Source organism: Anas acuta, chromosome 4 (genome assembly GCF_963932015.1).
Source record: "Anas acuta chromosome 4, bAnaAcu1.1, whole genome shotgun sequence".
Taxonomy (NCBI): Eukaryota; Metazoa; Chordata; class Aves; order Anseriformes; family Anatidae; genus Anas; species Anas acuta.
The window spans coordinates 61,146,908-61,167,052 of record NC_088982.1 but is presented as its reverse complement, the minus strand read 5'-3'; the positions used below and the strand labels follow the sequence as shown (position 1 = coordinate 61,167,052).

Genomic DNA, 20,145 nt, shown 5'->3' with positions numbered 1-20,145 from the left:
AGAAAGGAAATACAACTTAAGGTTCCTATTATACTGTTTAAAAGATAAAACTAAAATGATGCTGGACTACAACACTTCTATTTTCCTCTTTGGTGAAACCTCAGCTTAGTGCTGACCACTTCTGTGAACACATTGTTAATGTACTGCAGAAAAACCTCCTGAGAGCAGGAGGGGACAGTATCACTCCTAAGGAGTCCTCCTGTAACCTGCAGCATAAGGGCCATGACTCACATCTACAGGCTGCAGTCCTGAGGCCAACAGCTACTGCAAAGGGAGGAAGTATAAGCAAGTACTCACTGCTCTCTGATTAGGTAGCTGCCTGTAATTGTCCATGTATGACCAGTCAGGTGGATGAAGAAGAAAAGGCGAGGTCTGTGGGGAATAAGCAGCGCTTGATCACACATTATTTTTAGCTTTGTTCTATTGCTCCTAGTTTGGTTAAATTAACTGGGGTCTGTAGCTCTCATCAGCTGTTCTGAGCCCTACTGTGTGCTTCTGTATCAATGATACAGAAGAATAATTATTCTTGCTCTACTTAAATGGACAGTGACTTGATTCATATATGGTCTATTAGAGCTGGCTCCACATGATAGTCCCTTGCGCAAATCCTTCCATCATTTTCCGGAAGACAGGGAGAAGACTGCATGGGGGGGAAACAATCCCATCTTCATACTTCTGCCAAACTTTTCCCCTACAACTAGTGAAGTGACGTTTTAGCATGTTTTCTTACGACTGATGAGCAGCTCCGTTGAAAAGGGAATCCATGAAGTCAGCTGCCTGCTAGATTTTACCTTCAGACTGTTAGGTCCCTACCCTTTAGACAGCAGGATGTTACTGCAGGCCAGTAAGTGTGGGGTAAGGAAAAAGTAAAAAGCCTTGAGTATAACTATATGTTGGGAAATATCTCCCTAGTATTATTTTTAACAGACTCTGGGAAGTATTGTTCAAGAATATTCCAGGAAAAACTTCCATTCTGAACATCATGAATAAATATTTGTTCTTGTCCTGTTTCATGCTTGTCATTTCAATTGAAATCCTGGGTAAGGAAAGGGAATTTACTTTTTATTCTAATAACAAAACCTGAATTGTATTTATTTATATTGTATAGGTGTGTAATGTTTAATATGTATATTGTGAAAGTTTTTTGATTGTCAGGTGTTTGACTAAAGCGATACCAGGAATGCATAAATCATTCTGGTGCGTAAATTGCATGTGCTAGTAATCCTTGAATAAAAGGACACTGTCCAAAAAGTCTATAACGGAACTTAGAAATAATAAAGGCCTTTATCTCATGAAAAAGTCATGAGTAAGATTAGCAACACCTAAACTACAACAGTGTTATTGAACACGCATGTATGCAGTGGGGCTGTTTTAATTCCTGTCATTTTTGTGGTGTAGTCCTTTTAGCAGATGAGATTGAATGAATACAACAGCTTTTTCTCTTCCACATGACAGAATGTTATGTACTACTATTCTTTGATCAAGTATATGGATCTTACTAACCACGCTGGAGTAGTATGGTGATACTATGGGTGAAGAAAGTCAGTTGTGTAGTGAGAAGGCTTTGATGTTGTGAACGCTTGGTGGGCAAAAGCCCTGCAGCCTGACCCCTAAGGAGCTTGTAAAGACGAGTTTTGTCGAAGTGAGTTTTGTCAAAGTGAGGTTTGTCGAAGCGCCCGGCTTTGTCCCTGGGCGGCTGCCGTGGCGGGGCGGGGCTGTAAGATGGCGGCGGCCGGGCGGCGGTGAGGCGTGAGGCGCCATGTCGGGCCGGCAGGGCAACAAGCTGCCCAGCAACCTGCCGCAGCTGCAGAACCTCATCAAGCGCGACCCGACCTCCTACACCGAGGAGGTGAGGTGCCCCCGAGGCGCCTGGGGGGGGAAAAAAGGGGAAAAAATGGGTTAATAACGCGAGGGAGAGGGCAATGGGGGCTGCCGCTGAGGCGCCTGGTGCCGGAGTAACGCTCGCTGTGCTTGCAGTTCCTGCAGCAGTACCACCACTACCAGTCCCATGTGGAGATCTTCACCTTCCAGCCCGACAAGCCCAGCAAGGAGCTGGCGGAGCTCGTCATGTTCCTGGCGCAGGTGAGCTGCTGCTGCTGCTGCTGGCCCGCAGCAACGTGTGAGAGCTGGGCACGGCGGCCTCTTGGGGGGGGTGAGGGCTGTGTGTCCGTGTCTTGTTCTCAGAGTCCTGCTGGAAAGCTCTATTTACTAAAACTTCCATATTATTAGTCATTTCCAGGCAGGCAAGTTTTTCTTTCGAGGCTTTGGTTCAGTTTTAAAAAGGATTTTGTAACTGCACCACGTGTTTCATATCAGCGTTTCACCCATAACTTTTCTTTCGGTGTAGATGAACTGCTGTTGTAAGAATAAATTTATTAGTTGCTTATAACATCTCGCATTCCTGCAGCTGACTGCTAACTCAAGGTTTTTAGTAGTGAGCTCACTCCAGCCTGTGTTTGCCCAGGTTGCCCACTGCTACCCGGACCAAATGGCCAACTTCGCACAGCAGCTCAAAGACCTGCTCTCGTACCACCACACGGTGCTGGACGCGGACCTTCGAATGGTAAGGCTGCCACCAAAAGGTGTTTGGGGCAGACCACAGCCTCTTCTACAAGTATACCTGGGAGAATTCAGCGCTTCGAGTTTGCTTTTGCATCTTTTAATAGAGATGGAAACTGGGGGATGCTGTGAAATTGTGATTCTGATCTCTCCTTCTCCCATACAGACCTTCTGTAAGGCTTTGATGTTGTTAAGGAACAAGAATCTGATAAACCCCACAAGTTTGCTGGAGCTCTTCTTTCAGCTGCTGCGATGTCACGATAAACTTCTCCGAAAAGTAAGCTGTGATTACAAAAGCTGGGCTTGACTTCCAGTGGGTTTTGACCTGCCTAACAAAAGAAATAGTGGGCAGTTCGACTGTTCATGGCTGTGAAATAAGTGGGAGATGGGTCTGCTCCTTCAGGAACTTGCTGAAGGCAAGACTCGATCTGTATATCATATTGAAGCATGCTGCTGTACACACTTTTACATGCAACAGTTTGTAAGCCTGTCCTGCATTTGCAGTCGAACACCTTGAATATGTCTGCAGATAAAAACCATAAGCACATTGATGTCAGAGCAGAAATTATTGAATTCTATTTGAAAAATTTTAAGTTTAAAAAAAAAAAAATGCTAGTAAAAGCTTCATTTTGTGTTTTCTGCAATAAATGTGAGATTAGTTGCTTTCTCTGACCAGGATTACTAAACTTGCTGTCAGAATGTACGTATGAAATGGTAGTGGGATTTTTTGAGTTAAGCTTCATGCTCTTTGTTTTCTTCTCTCACTGTGCTGCAAATTAAGTACATTTTTTCAAATCCATGAAAATCAAGCATATGTGAAGATTTACAAGGTAACATGTTGTTTTTGTAACTACAAATTGAAAGGGATCAGGTCTCATTTTGGTACTCGGAGTCCTTGGGGCAATTGTGGTGCACCTGCCATGTTTCTTGTGTGACGTGCAAATGTTACGTTTTGCTCTTTCTCCTTTTACAGACTCTGTATACTCACATTGTGACAGACATCAAGAATGTAAATGCTAAGCACAAAAACAATAAAGTAAACACAGTAAGTATTCTAGTTTTCAGATGCGCTTCAATTTACTACCTTGTGTTATTGAAGATTGGTAATAATAAACGCTTCCCAACTTTTTTCTTAGATGCTGCAGAACTTCATGTATACCATGTTGAGGGACAGTAATCCCACTGCTGCCAAGATCTCTCTGGATGTGATGATTGAACTTTACAGAAGGAATATTTGGTAAGTTTGGTAGGCCCATGCTTCTTCCCCATTTAATGTTGGATGGCCATCCTGACATCACTCGCAGTATGGTGTGCAAAATGTGATGTGGAGGGCCTCTGGTTTTCAGTATATTTATCTTCTTTGTGTTCCAGTGGCTGGAATTTGTGAAGCTTGTTCTAGTTTAAAAGAAACAGGTAGAAATACTGCCTTCCTTAAAGTCTGAGTTACTTAGGTTGATTTTTTTACGTTTTAGTTGAAAATGGTCAAGTTGTTTGTATTGCATTTGAAACAAGCTTTGTGCAGCTCACTTGTTTGAACTCTTGCATATAAAGCTGTTGCTATTCACATACAGACTGTGATGTACAGTGAAAAAAGGAATTTTGTTTTTGCTTCTCTTAAGTTACTAGGGTATAATTTTAGATGACTGATCTAATAAGTGCTTTGAGGGTTTTTTGTTGTTTTTAGGTGAAGCCATAATACAGCTTTTATTTTTAGTAGACAACAGCTTGAACAACTATTAGAGAAATACTGAAAGCAGAAAAAGTACACTGAGTGCCCAGTTGCTGTTTCAGTGCTAGTTAATGTCTAAGATGTTGCTGAATCTTTTTCTTGTGTTACAAAGTGCCAGAGCAGATGTTACCCAGTGGAAAATTGCACTAGAAGATCCTAGTTTGCTCACTCTCAACTTGTTGATTGTAAAAACAAAGGATTTTTTTAAGCCCTTCAGTGGTTCTTCCATAGAAATAAACTGTAAAGGAGATATATGAATGCAGCAAGCAACACTGGTGGTGTGCAATGTTTCTGCTGCTTTTTATGTATTTCCAAGTTAGTGCCAGAGATCTAATGGGTGCAGTTCTTGCATTACTTATTCCCATCAATTTCTAACATGCTGGGATGTGAATGGCAACGTTGCTTTGCCTTGGCATTAAAAGAAACCTCAGCTGGCAGGCAGGATGCGGTGCCATATGGTATTTGTCATGAGGAGTTCTGATATGTAGCATTCAAGGAAACAGTTTATTCCATGGCACGCAAAAGGTCACAATAGCTTTAAGATTTTTGTTGGTGTAGTGGTAGGTTGAGAATTATTATAACAAAGGGAAAATTAGGATAGCAGAAAAAAATACTAGTGTTGCTGAAAAGATAAGACTTCCTGCATTTTTAATGAGTAGATTTTTAAAGTACCTAAGACTTGATATAAACTCAAAATGTTTTTTTGGAGTCCTAGTTCACCCAACTTAATTTTCTGAGAATAACTTGAAATTGTAAAACTTGAAATAAAAGGCAATGTTTTGTTTTATTCCAGGAATGATGCCAAAACGGTCAATGTCATCACAACTGCTTGCTTTTCCAAAGTGACAAAGGTGAGGACAGAAGTCATTTGATGAAACTGCATTTAATCTAAGCTACCATTATCCTGGGGATGCAGTTTCTTACTTCAGTACCCAAATTGCTAACTAGCTTCACTGATTATTTGTCTTTTGTTGTTTTAATTTCAAAATGCTACTTGGGTTCTGGGAGTAGGACACATTTGGTGCTTAGGTGCAGAGCAGCAGAATGGGATGCTTGTGTTATTACAAGTGCAGGCTGGTGTGGGGAGGGTGGGTGTACTTTCCCTTGCTACTCAGAAGAGACTGTCAGGATATTGCCACCTTATAATCAGCATCATTAAGGCATTTACTTTTTTAATGTGAAGAGAGTTTATATCTTGCCTGGGATTTGAGTGGATCTGAGGCTGCCTGTCATCTTAGTAGGTTTTCCAATGCTAGATGCTCTAAAATGCATGTTATGGTTTGAGATATGTTCTTTCACAGCAAAAGTCCAAAAGCTGTTCCACTTGATTTAAAAAAAAAAAAAAACAACAAAACAATCAAAACCCAACAAAGCCATATAAACTAATGAAAGCTTGGAGTGCTTGGCACAGCTGATCAGGTATCAGCTGTGCAGGAGTTAATAATATTGGCATGGAGCAATTGCATTGCCTTGCAGAAAGCTGGGAAGATTTCAGTCTCTGGATTTGCTCCTGTCACTGTGGAAGCCCAGCTGTTTTTTGATCTGTTATGTGCCTCTGGCTGATGAGTGTTAGCAGCAAGAATTGACTTTGTTCAGACTGCTTTGTCTGATGGTTTGCTTTCTTTATGTATTCTTTTCTACCAATAATTGGAAATGTTTTAGCATAACTTAAGATCAGGATGCTTGGCTGTTGTAAATACTCTTGTCTGTTTGTCATGTCCTATATTTTACTTAATTTCTCAGGTATTAGTTGCTGGTTTGAAGTTCTTCCTTGGGAAGGATGAAACTGAGAATCAAGATAGTGACTCAGATTCTGAGGTCAGTGTTGTGATTAAATCTTCACAATCTAAGTTATGTCATCCTGCAGATATACAACTACACCAATGCATCTACTTTTGTGCTGCAGAATTTTCTGTTTTGTTTCCTCCAGTTGTTGATCCACCTCACAAAAATGTTTATTTTTTTGCCACCTGGTCCCAGCTGACAGCAGGTTACCTTCACTATCTGTTTACAGCTTAAGGGCTCCCTTGATTTCCTATACTCATTGTGAAGGAAGTTCTTCACTTGTAAGAGATAAGTGAGGGCTGGCCAATCTTTTTTTTTTAAAGCTAATGAGTTAGTAGATATGTAACTTTAGAGTTGTGGGAAGAGATTTTAACTTGATATTTAAGATGCAGGTTTAATTTTTTAGATATCCCTTCAGTTCTGTCTCTCAAACAGCATCTCCCATTTATGTACAAATGAAATAATTCAGTTACCCTGAGAAGGCTGGTAACTTGCAACAATTACAGTTTAGAACCTCCTAGTACAAGGCCATTATTGTGTGTGACTTTCTAGTACCCTGTGATTACCCAGCCGTAACAATTATTACTATCTCTCTGATATAAGTGGTTTTATGGAACTGTGATTTTAAGGGCTACTATCTCTGTATGATGAAACTTAGGTGGGAAGAGACCCTTTTCAAATGTAGTACACTGATATTTCTTGTATTTCTGCTTCCCGTTTGAAGCCTGATTTCACCTGAGTCTTGTTTTCCTTGTGTTCCTGCTGAAGGACGATACCCCCACGGCCAGAGATCTGATGGTGCGGTATGCAACTAACAAGAAAACGACCAAGCGCAAGAAGAAACTGGAAAAAGCGATGAAGGTTCTCAGGGTGAGTAGAACAGTGTTTTGACTTGCTGGCATTTTAGCTTAATCCTTCACATGCAGAAATCTTTTTTGTTTCCAGTCATCTTAGTTATCTTTTGTCATCTAATATAGGTGAGGCTTCTAGAGCATACCAGCATCTGCTGGTTGGGCAGTTTTCTGAAACACTCTTGTCTGAGTTGTGCACTGGTTCTCCTCTTGGGCGCCCCTTTTGTGGTCCCTTACTTAGAGCATACTGTGTCTTGAGAAGCAACCTTCTGATGTGGTTCCTGTTGCCTGTTAGGTCAGGTGGTTGAAAACCTAATGCAATTGAAAAGAATTGTAGTTTATTTGCTAAAAACAAAGCACCTCTTTTTGAAGAGAATAATGAGGAATAGCAGCTTCCAATGGCAGCCTGAAACTGAAGCACCTGCAGCTTTTTCATAGAAAGAAAAATGTCTCCTTTACTCTTCTTGCCATGCAGAAACACAAGAAGAAGAGCAAGCCAGAGGTGTTCAACTTTTCTGCTATTCACTTGATTCATGATCCCCAGGGTAAGCATGCATCGTGTTCTGTGTTTTTTCAAACTGTTTTTCTCAGATAATAAATATCTAGTATCAATGAAGGAGAATGAAAGTAGAAACAAATGTGGTAACAGGACGCTTTTTTAGCTTTCTTTATCATAGAGTTTCATAACACTTAAAACGTGAGACTAATCTTGTTGTGCTTGTCATATTGGAACACTTGTAGATGGCCAGAGAAGGAAGAAGGAGCAATACTGCACTATTTGCTCTGGGTTGATACAGATCAGGATGTGTCTTTCAGCTTTTATCTTGTATGTGTGAAAGCCATAGTTTGTGCAAAAGGGCAGTAGTCTATCTTCTGCAGCTTTTTTCGCTTAAGCGTTTGTTGAAGCATGTTCCTATTATCAGTCTGCCATTTGTCTAATACCACTTGACTCGTTCACAGTCTGATGTAGTGAAACTCTGGGGATTTTGTTTTTCAGATGGGTTGAAATGCATCTTTTAAAAAAAAAAAACTAGCTTTAAATACTGATCCTGTATTTAAAGAAAAATTGAACAACAACAAAACTTAACTATCTTTTTTTAACCCAGTCTCAGCTGAGTTTGGCACAGTGCCTTTTGAGACTACCACAAATATATTATTGCTTCTTCTAGACTTTGCAGAGAAACTGCTGAAGCAGCTGGAGAACTGTAAAGAACGATTTGAAGTGAAGATGATGCTCATGGACCTAATATCTAGGCTAGTAGGAATCCATGAGGTACGTAATTTTTTAGTGGTCTGACGGTTGGGTGGTGTGCTCTGGCCTTGGGCCTCTGAAAAGTGAGTTAATTTTCCTGTACGTTGAAGAATGAAGCTGAGTAAAGCCATGGAGTTGCCAGTGGGCTTTATGGTATGGCACAGTGATGTGGGCTTGTACGGTACTAAGTGAATTCTACTTGACAAGGCTGGTGGTATGTAATATAGCTGGGATGTTGTGACTAGAGGAGAAAATGCCTATTTAAAAACTCGTGTTTTCAGTGTAGTTTTTTAATTGAGTCTAGCAACAGCTTAAGAACAGCACCCTGAGGTATAACCAAAGTGTGATCAGACTTCCTTAAGAATCTGTTCTTCTTGGGAGCTCTGTGGGGCGAGGGAAACACTAGTCCTTGCAGGTATCCTCAAGGCTAAGAAAAGGTGGAAATGCTCACTGTGGCTGTATGAGCATTCTTGAATATAGGGAGTGTGAGAAAATCCAGTTGTTTTTTTGACCCTGTACTGGGTTCACGCCTAGGCACATACAGCTGCCACTTTGTGCTTTGGTCTCTGCCCAAAGCATTCCTCCCAGTGACCAGGGCATTTGAATTGTCAGGTACATCACAGAAACCCCAGTGTTGCAATGGTGTCAAGCCTGAGCCCACGCTATTTCTTCATTGCATAAAGCTGAAGTAGAATTTACCATGTGTAAGTCTGAGTCCAGGAGGTGTAGGAAGTACTTGTCACTTGGGAGGTGTGTGTCCAGGTGTTAGGCTGCTTCAGCATCAAATATTCATTCAGGCTTGCTGGAGAAGTTAGTGAAGGGACTTGGATGCTAAGTGAGCATTAATTTAGGGACAGTCTCTTTTGAGAGGATTGTGTTACTGAAGCTAAGGGAAGAAGTGGCACATTGTTGTGCAGCAGACCACCCAATTGGATTTCTGTGCAGTCAAACAAGAATCATTATGGATTTCAGATTTTGGCATTGAGTCTTAATTTTCTTTGAAAAAGTCCCTTCCTCACCTCCATGTATTTCAAGTTCAGGACAGGTAAATGTGTTACACAATAAAACCTGAGGCATTTGCAGAGAAGGCTGTGTAGGTTTGTTGATTGTTTACAGCATATCAGGTTATAAAAGTCATCTCAAAAGAGAGGCAACTAACTTGTTACAACTTTTATCTTTCCTGCAGCTTTTTCTTTTTAATTTCTACCCCTTCATTCAGAGATTTCTACAGCCCCATCAGAGAGGTAAGGAGCTACTAGTTGATAACAGTGTTGGTCTGTCATTGCACACATACAGTCACTTCCTAAGTGGTGCTGTGAGTAGGTAGCAGTAGCGTAATTGGAAGCAAGAATAGTCCAGGAAGTGTGGATGAAGGAGGCAAAAGGCTCCAGTTGTCCAAAACAGTGGACTTTCATGGAAGCTGTGTCCACTTGATGCTCTTAAGCATTTGAGAAACTTCAGCAATAGGATCAAGTGAGTTCCTAGCTCCTTGCAGAACCTGACTTGTTGAGCAAAGCTGTGACTGCCTTTTGCTGCGTTTTTGCTTCTGTTTCACTCTAGAATGGAAACATGTATTTTGGTGTAGCTGGCTATTAAGGGTCTGCACTGCTGCTGGGGTAGAGATCCAGGTGTGTTCCTAATGCTTTGTGAGAGAGAAGTACAAGATGTCTCAACTTCAGCCTGAACTGGCTTTGAGGCTTAGAAGCTCAGGATTTCATTGAGTTAGCTGTATTGGTGGGTGTGGGTAAGGCCAAAATAAGTTGTACTGGTTGTACTTGGACATCTTCTCCCCCTTCCTTTTTATTTTTACTTCCAGAAGTGACAAAGATTCTTCTGTTTGCGGCGCAAGCTTCGCATCAGCTAGTACCACCTGAGGTCAGTATTCCATTAACTTTTGGTGACGTTAAAATGGACAGTGTGCAAGCTTCAAGTGTTAAGTGCATTCACTGGGCACTGGGGACAAGGAATCCGGTCAGACCCTTTTTCTTGAAAACCATGTGGGAATTTTTGTTCTCATTGACAATTTCTGCAAGTTCCAGGTTGTTGTTTTTTATAAAGGGATACAATCCCAACGCTCTAGGTCTTCAGTTTCTGCAGGAGAATTTGTCTAGAAGTTATTTGCAGGCTATAGTGTTAAGTCACGAGCTCTGCCTTTCTGTGAAAAGGGCTCTGTTAATAAGATGTAATCATTTCACAATTATATTAAATAAATAGTAAGTGTATTAACCCTTTCTTCCTTATTTTCAGATTATCCAGTCAGTATTGATGACCATCGCCAACAACTTCGTCACGGACAAGAATTCTGGGGAAGTCATGACTGTAGGGTGAGTATGGAATTTTATTACAACCGTAAAACTCTGAATGTGGAAAAATATTTTCCATTTTTTTAATGACCTTCAGCCTATTCCTGTCATTCATCTTTGCTTTTAAGAACCTGCTTGAATAAAACAAGACAGTAAACATAAACTTTCCTTAATTTTCTTGTCAGTGTTGTAAATTCCTCAGCGCAATGGGTTTCTGTATTTAGCCAGTGCTGTTACTTAACTCTTTTGCATTTCGTGATGGCCTTCTTTGATTTCTTGCTTGGTCTTGTGTTTTTCTTCCTTCCCAAGTATTATGTTATTTCTAGTTTGAGGGTATACTCTATTGTGTGTGAATCAAAGTAACTTCCATTTGTATACGCGCAGTGAGTAGACAGCATCGTAATTCAAGACTTTTCATGTTTAGTAGATCAAATTTTATTACTGACAACAAATTCAAGTGTTGCTGTTAGTGAAACTATAAAGTGCTTGTTTTCTCTGTTGAAGAAAGTATGCTTTTGTAATAGGTGTGGTGCAGGCAGAGTAGAATATGACCAGTAAATGTAGGAGAGAGCTGAGCTGTGCCTGAAGAAGATCAAGTAGTTGGCGGGGGAAGCTACTGTGGGCAGCTATGTTTTGAATATTTTCATGAACTACTTTTTTCCTCTCAACATGGTTATAGTCCTGCAACAAATTTAGTGTACTGGGTGTGTGCATGAAGATGATTTAAAAAGTAACTTGGTGTAAGCAGGCTTCCTTTATAGTGTTGTTTGTCTGCCCGTGCTTGACAGGAGAATTACTTCTTGATTTTGGCCTGGCCTGGCCTAGCTGTCATTTGACAGCTTTTTGCAAATGTGCTTGATTGGACCTAGTCTTCAGTTGCAGAATCCGGAGGTCCAAGATCAGACAAAATAGATGGAGAGTGTAGAGTATGGACCAAACATGGAAGGTTTTGAAGAAGTTTTGGAGGACTATGGCAGAGAGCATCCTGTTATATTCCCCTCTGTTACACCTAATGCTTCAGAAGATTCATCAAGTGTGAGATAATCCAGTCTATTACTGGGCCAGTGAGTGCCTCTCCCAACCATGTTATTCAGGAAAATATTTCACTTTGAATTTTTAGAATCAATGCAATAAAAGAAATCACAGCGAGATGTCCATTAGCTATGACTGAAGATCTGCTCCATGACCTTGTTCACTACAAGACTCATAAAAATAAAAGTGAGTATGTTATACAGATATGACTCTTAGATCTTTCTTCCCTTTTTCTTGTCATCTGGTCCTCTGTTATAGCCTTCATAATAGTACTGTGTTTTTTGGTGGGCTGAGAGGTATCATTTTTAATGTCTGTTGCATTTCTATGCATATACTTAGTCAAACAGTCATGGGTAGTTATGGCAAGGGAAACAGCTGACAGAACTGGAGAAGGGCAGCTGCTTGTTAACAAAGATTTGGCCCTGAGAGCTGGATCCTGCATTGGAGAAATCAGTGGGAGCTAGTATTTCAGAAAATACACGAATAGGCTGTAATGCGGTTTATCTCAGTGCACTTTGGTTTGCTCAGGATTCTGCTTTACTGTACTTAGTCCTGACTCTATTTTTCTGGCTAGATGTGATGATGTCTGCAAGAACTCTGATACACCTCTTCCGTTCGCTGAACCCAGAGATGCTACAGAAGAAATACAGAGTAAGTGTTTTCTCTGCATTACATTCACCATAAATGTAAGCTTATGTGCTCAAAAACAACTGCTCTCAGAGCTTCTTGAGAATATGATGGAATCACTCATTTTTTTTCTTTCCAGGCCTGTTTTCTTGCTGCATTTTGACATGGCTTTCTCTTGTTTCAAGGCTTCTTTACTCATCAAACTTACTGGCAGAAGCTTCATGCTGCAGAAGCCTGTCTTCCTGCAGTTTGTTCAACTTCTTTATAGCAATTCAAGATCTTTTCACATTTCATCAGGCAGAATTTATTTCCTACAACTCCACCCCCTATTTTTATGGGCTTGTGTGAGTTAAGATAGCAGCCTGCTTAATGTGTTTTATTTACTTACAGGGTAAACCTACTGAAGCCTCAGTGGAAGCCAAGATTCATGAATATGGAGAACTGGATGCCAAAGACTATATTCCAGGAGCAGAAGTACTGGAGGTTGTGAATGAAGAGGAAAAAGGAAAAAACCTAGAGGAAGGTTGGCCTTTTTTCTTTATTACTTCTGTGTTGTGCATCACTGCTGCTAAGATTTTTTTTGGACTTGGTGTTCATGCATTTCATTCGCTGCTGTCACATGCGGTGTGGTTTGTACGTGTCTGTATTTATCCATTAAGAAGCACTGATACTGTCCTCGAGTTAAGTGCAATTTATCCTGAGAGATCTGATAGTCAATGCATTGCTTCATATAATAGATGAAATAAAAGAGAGAGGAAAGAGGGATTTTGAACAGCAAAGAGAAGCGAAACAGGTCATAGAGAGTAACTTTGCTTTAAATTGCATTGCTTCCTTCCTTGGGTTAGATAAAGTGGAAGGGGCCGGAAATGTTGCTGAACGAGTGTGGTAAGGATTAGCAGTTGTAAACCAATGTATTTCTTCAGAGACTCTCTTAAATGCAGCTGCTTGTTTTGAGGGCCTTGAACATAACTTGAGAGTTACCCTTTACCCATAGGGTTTTGGTACAATTTGCTGCAACAGTGACTTGCTGCAAACTGATTAGCTATCCTCTATGGTTGGTATTCTTTAGAATGAAAGAAATGTATGTAAATGCATTTCCTGTAAAGGCTTTGTTCACTATTCTTGCAGGTTTATTTAAGTTCATAACAAAAATGTTTTAAGGAGACTGCAGCTCACAATAATGACAAGATAGAACAGGTTTTAACAATTCTGTTGTGTGTGTTCAAATATCTTACGCTGCCGTATGTGGTTATCACTAAAAGTTGGTTTCCATAGCTGTACATGCACGTGATGTAAGTGTGCTAAGAAATGAAGGCTGAGATGTCTTTGTACAGCTCTGAATCAGTTGCTGTCAGAGTTACGCCATGTGATGCTTTGACTTTGCAGGCCAGGTGGAATTTAGTAGCTGAACTTGCCAGTGGGACAGCATGAGAGCTACTGGTCTGTTCAACCGTGGATGTCTAAAAATATTATTCCCAATTCATGATCAAATGTGTGAAGTATCTTTAAGTCTTTAGAATACCTATGTAGTTCTGAGGCTGGGATGCTGAGATCATACAGCTTTGTGTCCCTGGGCATAAATGTAGTTAGGTACTAAAAGGCAGTGAGAGCTTAGGATCCACTCTGAAATTATTGGAAATGCGAAGAGTTCAACCAACTCTGTACTAGCAGCTCTGTGCAATTGTTCCCTTGAGCAGATGGATGGGAAAGTGCTAGTATGAGTGAGGGAGAAGATGATGAAGATGGAGAATGGATTGATGTCCACCACTCTTCAGATGAGGAGCAGCAAGAAGTGGTGAGTTCCAAGCGTGTTCTACCCCAAATAGAAAAGGGACTTGTTAATAGCAGTCCACATTCTCTTGTTCTACCTTCTTGTGGCTGCTCATAACTACCTACATGGTAACTTGACCAAAATCACCGAGTTGAAGTATGTTTTTGCAGCTGTGCTGAAATGTTTGCTCTCAGGGTGAGGGGGGAGAGTTGGGGAATTCTCTTTGAGTGCTAAGCTCCTTCAAAGCTATTTTAACTTTCAATTCCTTAATATTTCAGAGGAAATGTAGTACCCTTTTTTTTTTAAATACCACATTGTTAGATATGACTCTTAAGAATCCTAATAACAGTTTGGAGCATTTCCCAGCATTGTTCCCCCTGTGTGGATATCTGGGAGGCAAGAGGGTCATGGATTGTAGAACAAATGGTTTGCAGAGCGCTGGATGATTGTTCTTTTGTACTTGTTTTGAAGGCAGAGAAGATGAAAAGCATGCCTATAGAGGAACGGAAAGCTAAAGCTGCAGCAGTCAGTACAAGCAGGCTGCTAACGCAAGAAGAATTCCACAAAATACGTGTTGCTCAGCTCTCCAAAGAGCTCAATTCTGCACCAGGCAAAGCTGCAAAGAGGAAAAATATTGAAATAGATGATGAAGAGGAGAGCAGGTAGGATGTGAAGTATTGTCTCTTGCGTTTTCCACCCCCACGCCCCCCAGTCTGGTGATAAAACTTTGAATTGCTGTAGGGTACAGAGCTCTGCTTTTGGCCATTATCCCATGGTAGCAGGTGGCAAACAGCCACATGGCCTAGAATGGATCCTGGCCTGGGGGATTTATTTATACCTGGAAGAAAAAAAGCAAGAGGGGCCAATGGAAACTGTGGGAGTAGTTTGTTCAGAGCAATAGGAGTGTTATTTTCTTAGCAGTAGTTGCAAGTCTGTATCTCCAGAGCTTCTTAAATGTTGTGGTTCAAGCTGGACTCGAAAAACAGTCATAAGAGAAGGGTTGTTTTGTAAGGGTTGTCCCAAGCATGAGGATTAGCCTAAGAGGAGGAACAAAAAGTGCCTGTGTGAATGTGTATAGGGGAACAATAGCCTGAGAAATGGGTGAGAGACAAAAGGTTAGGAGGACATCATGCTTTTCTGGCCAGATGATTTGTGTGTGACAACCTTCTGTTGGATTTCTGTGTGCGTAGGGGCGAGTTGCTTTCACTCAGAGATATCGAACATCTACATAAGAAGCCAAAGTCAGACAAGGAGACAAGATTGGCAACTGCAATGGTGAGGAACTGGGCTGTTTCATATCCTCTTTTTAGACATTTGTGGGGTTTGTGATCTTGTCTCCTGTGGAATAAGGAGGTGGTGTTGAATCTGTAAGACAGATGCCCAGCTGCCATCTGTGTTTTGGTTAAATTATTTTTTACTGTTGCATCGTGGCTGTAACTGATAAACAACCTCTTGCTGGTCGCAGGTGAAGATGAAAATATAGACAACCCTTAATTTTCACTGATACTTAACACAGCCAGCATGGAGGAATGCAGTTAATACACGCAGCAAGTCACACAATCTGGATGTATACTTGCTGCTCTAGAACCTTCACCCTAGCAGCTGACGTTTGCTGTAAGGAAGGACAAATAATAAAGCCCTCTCTTATTATGGTGTGTTGTCTGTTCTAGGCCGGAAAAACGGATAGAAAAGAATTCGTGAAAAAGAAAACAAGAATGAACCCATTTGCCAGTTCTACCAATAAAGAGAAGAAAAAGCAGAAGAACTTCATGATGATGAGATACAGCCATAATGTCCGGACCAAAAATAAGCGTTCTTTCAGGGAAAAACAGGTAACATTTCACGTTGAAATCAGATGGGGCAGTCTGAGCAATAAACTTGTAATGCTGGTGAAGTGCTGTCTAGCCTACACCCTAAGATTTTGGTGTTTAATTTGATGGATTAATCACTGGAAAAGGTTGTGAGTTAGGTTGCTTCCCATGAAACCTACCCAGAGGAAGTATATCAGGGACTGTGGGGGTGGAGGAGAATGCTTTGTCAGAATCTGCTCGTGACTATGCACAAAGAACCATGCACTGTTGCAAAATCATGGATAAGTTAGCAAGATGATTAAAATGTGGTTTGATTTCTTTTCTCCCTTTAAGCAATAACAGATTATGTTCGAACTGTAATGTTGTGATAGAAGAAATCTTTCCCCCGATACAGTGGAGTTGGTCTTTAGGACAAGCTTCTAGCGTGTGTTTCTTCACTCCCCATAATCTGTCTTTGACCTTTCTCCTATTACTGTCATATTATGGACTCAGCTCTCCTGGCTTGAGGTCATCTGATAGCTTGATACAAATGCACTTAAGGGACAGATGCCAGTACTCTTTAGAACCTTTCAGAGCTGTACACAAAAATTAAGTCACTTCTTTGGTCTAGTCTGCTGCCATAGTTTGGCAATATGCTGCTCTCAGTGGTGATGCCTTTGCCTTCTACTGCTTCCTCAGTTACGAGCTTAGTTATGGGGCTGATGCAGGATTCAAAACAGCCTTCCCAAAAGCACACGTAAGTTAAAAGTGCATCTCTTTGGTAGTCCGGTTACTGTGTGTTCCCACAGGCAGCTGTGCCAAGGTAGCTGAAGGGATAACTAAAAGGTGAGGCAGAAAGTTCAGGTGATGACTTTGTCCCTGGCACAGGCCAGGGAGTCTGTGTAGCTTCCCCACACAGCTGAGATGAAGTGGCAGACATGGAGTGTGGACAGAGTCCCCTCACTTCTGTCATGCACCTCAGCTGGGTTGATGCCTAAACTGTGGCAGCTGTTGCTGGTGTTGATACAGGCATATTGTTTTGCCCTACTGTGTTTCCAGGGTAGATCTGTGTTAACAACAAAAATGGGCCTTAAAATCCCTTTATCTAACCTGGCAGGTGGCCAGTCAGGGGTGTTACAGGGTGTTAGAACACCTTCAAAGTAGTTCAGTTTTATGAGGAAAAACTTCGAGAATAATCCAGGTATGCAGGCTTCTTTTCTTCAGTGTTAGTGATTTGTGTTTACTTAAGTGTTGTCTTGTGGTAGGGCATGTTCAGGTGCTGCTTTTTACAAACCCTTCTCTGTCCCTGAGAGTTGTTTCCAGGATTCTATTAAGTTGGTGTATTTGTTGGCCACTTGTTGTCTTAACAGCAACAATACTGAAGAAGTTTATAGACTCAACAGGAAGTATTTCTTGAGTATTTCTGTTGAAGAAGAAGACTTGGACTAATATCCTGTGTAGTCTTTTATTTTTTGTCATTCTGCTTTGCCTCATATAAGGCTGACGCCTTATCAAAGTACTTAAAACACAGAAAGTGTAGCAAATCAACAGTCCACGTGGTTTTATGAAACTGCTGTTAATTCTCTGTCCTTCTATTGAGAAATTGGGTGTAATTTTAGCCCAAGAGTTCTGGGTTAGCTCCTGAGATAGGATTCTTAACAGTTTGTTCTTTTTAAAAATATATGTAAAAAGTAGGTGTCCGTGTGATCAAAAACATCTCCCTTGTAGTATAGTGCCTTTAATCTTTTTTTCAAAACTGAGGTTATACTGACGCTTAAACTTGGCTCCCTGTTTTTAGAAAGTCATCTTGAATGTTTTCAGTCCTTACTCCTGATTTAATGTTTTGAGTTCCAGGGTAACAGCTAAACAGTGAAATGAAAGTACCCTTCTTCCTTCTAATTTAAGTTAGACCACAGCATCGTCCTGTTGACAGTGATTGGGAAGTAGTACAAAAATAGAAGTGGGTTGGCGTACTGTGGTTTTTAAGATAATTCCTTCTGCTGCCCTCCTCAATGGTAGAATAAAATGAAATGTAGTCTATAGTCAAAATCTAAACCCCTTTACCAACTAAAATGTGTATAGTATATTACCTTAAAGAGACTGTGTATGGCACTCATTAAAAATTGCAGCATCTCCTCCTTCCCACCCTTGGAAAGCAGCTTTGTAATAATCTCAAAAAATTCCTGTTAATCCTACTTAGCTCTCAGCTGGACTGAAGTTTTTTTCTCATCTCTTCTTGCCAAACAAGTCTGTAGAAGAACAACTTGTTACTCTATCCTTTTCCTAACTGTGTAGGATCTTAAATGATGTTCTGATGCATTGATGAATGTTTTATTTTTTGAAGTCCTACTCTTTCCTTAACTATACTGTTTAACCAAGCAACCACAGCATTTCTGTCAATGGACGTGTTAGCACTTGCCAGTTTCTGCTCCTGGTTTCAGCTGATCAATTATTATTATTTCTCTGAGATTTGAATAAATTTTAGGAGTCTTCCTTAGTAATATGCTTACTTAATGAAAATAGCTTAATGAGACTTACTATCAGTAGATCTGTCTGCATAAATGCTACCAAAATTCTTAATTTTACAGCTGAAGATAATGCTGTACTCCTGTTTTCTGTAAAAACCTATAAACAATTTCTTAATTGCATTCTGATATTTTACTACCTTCCAGCTTCGTGCATCAGATTCTGGTTGTCTGTATTCACAGCCATATTTGAGTGGCTTTTGAACTTGAGTATAGGTAATCATAAAACGACAGTAGGAATGAACTATGTGGCTAGCTCCTTTGTCTGCGATCTGCCTACTCAGTGCTGTTGTAGTTACAGTGTTACTAGCACCTGAGTCAACTGGTTTAAAGACAATTCAGGTTAATTTTTCATCTTGCAGTCCTACTTATCTGTAATACATCAAAGCCTCTATAAATGTCTACCTCAGCGTAGATGATGGAAGCTGTTAGCTGTAGCATTCTCTTAAAAAGTTTGGTGATCTTATCTGCAAATGTCTGGTTCCTACAATACCAATGGGATGTGTATGATGGGCATATCAACGAGGATTGTCCATGTGATACTGTTTTCTTAATAGTTAAAACTGAGAGTTTGAAATACCTGAATATCCCTCTTGTTTCATATTCCAGCTGGCTCTTAGAGATGCGCTTCTGAAAAAGAAAAAACATCTGCTGAAATAAAATGGTAAAGGAGAAGAACAGTTAATCATCCTTGAAGAAACAAGAAACCTAGAAATGCTTATTTTCCCTTCTCTTAAAGAAGGGAAGAAAAAAGTACTGAATTGCCTTATGGATTCATCTCTGCTCTGTTCAGAATTATAAATTGAAGGCTGCTGCGAAGTTGGATAGTGCATCAATGGGAAAGACCAAAGAGGCCTTAATCCTTGCAGACTTGGTTTTTAAAGCATTCTAGGAAATAAGGCAGTTGTCTTTTATTGAATATAATTTATTTACAGCTGTTTTTGTATGTGTAAGTATTAATTAAAACATACAACCTCACTGTAAAAAAAAAAAATATTTGACTACTTGATTTGATTAAATTAATGAATAGATATTTGGAAGGAAAATGAATATTCCAGGTCATCCCTTAAATATTACATACACATTTTATACCTGTCTTACTGTAGTGATTTCACAGACTTAGTAAGGGGTTGTTTTTAGCATGTTTACTACTAATAAAACCAAATGGAGGAAAAGCACAGCTTAGTCTATAAAGGTAACAAAAATAAAATTAATACATGGGAGGGAGCCTGCATATTCCCATTTAAACACAAGGGTAGTGTCACATGCAGGAGAAATATGCAGTCTTGTTCTCCCATATCCATGCATTGTTTGGTAGTACTTGCTTGTGTTTGATTTTTTGTGAGAATGTGTGAGAAAAACATTGGTCTATGAATTCTTGACCTTAAAGTAAAGGTTGAACTCCTGTTTCAGCCTTTACTTCACCTGGGATTGCTAATGGCCTTTCTGCCCTTTACCCAATCACGTGTTTCCCTGATAACTTATTTATACTACCCTTTGTCAAGTTCTGTTTCATTTCCTTAAGGAGGAGAAACAGGTGCCATATGCACACTGTAATGGAAAATATGGTGGAGTGTTTTTTCTTGTATTCGGTTTTCAAGAAACCAGGTTAATGTTTATAACCTGAACCAGCATTCAATCAACATACATATATTTACATTGAATACACAATTGTATCACTTCTAATTATTAACCCAGCCACAAGCAAGACAAAGGGTTTCTTGGTCACATCTTGCATCCTAAAGAAAAAAACAGATAGAAGCATGAGGGAGCTTGTACAGAATGAAAGTTGACTTTCTCTTGCGGCTGTAAATGAAAATTTAGGCTTCTCTTGAGTTGAAAGATGGGGACAACTCCTGTTCTCCAGGGAAGAGGACATGTAACGGAGCTGGCAGAGGACGTGTCATGGTGTGGAGACCAC

The 20,145-nt window shown here is 40.3% G+C and overlaps 2 protein-coding genes across 2 annotated transcripts in view; one reads left to right on the top strand and one right to left on the bottom strand.

Annotated features, from left to right (window-relative positions):
* FAM47E (family with sequence similarity 47 member E) overlaps nt 1–18,849 on the bottom strand; it is a 40,486-nt gene extending 21,637 nt beyond the window's left edge. The window contains exon 1 of the transcript XR_011095549.1: nt 18,805–18,849. The gene's annotated coding sequence lies outside the window, so the exon portion shown is untranslated. The remainder of the gene's footprint in view (nt 1–18,804) is intronic.
* On the top strand, nt 1,692–19,218 carry SDAD1 (SDA1 domain containing 1). The gene is made up of 22 exons (XM_068679261.1): nt 1,692–1,849; nt 1,978–2,082; nt 2,465–2,563; nt 2,726–2,836; nt 3,533–3,604; nt 3,696–3,796; nt 5,082–5,139; nt 6,032–6,106; nt 6,842–6,943; nt 7,400–7,469; nt 8,094–8,197; nt 9,363–9,420; nt 9,993–10,051; nt 10,424–10,500; nt 11,600–11,697; nt 12,086–12,162; nt 12,529–12,661; nt 13,836–13,933; nt 14,381–14,571; nt 15,100–15,184; nt 15,580–15,741; nt 18,834–19,218. The coding sequence occupies exons 1-22, from the start codon at nt 1,760–1,762 to the stop codon at nt 18,882–18,884; spliced, it is 2,076 nt and encodes a 691-aa protein (XP_068535362.1). The 5' UTR covers nt 1,692–1,759; the 3' UTR covers nt 18,885–19,218.
* Nucleotides 19,219–20,145: the final 927 nt, after the last annotated feature.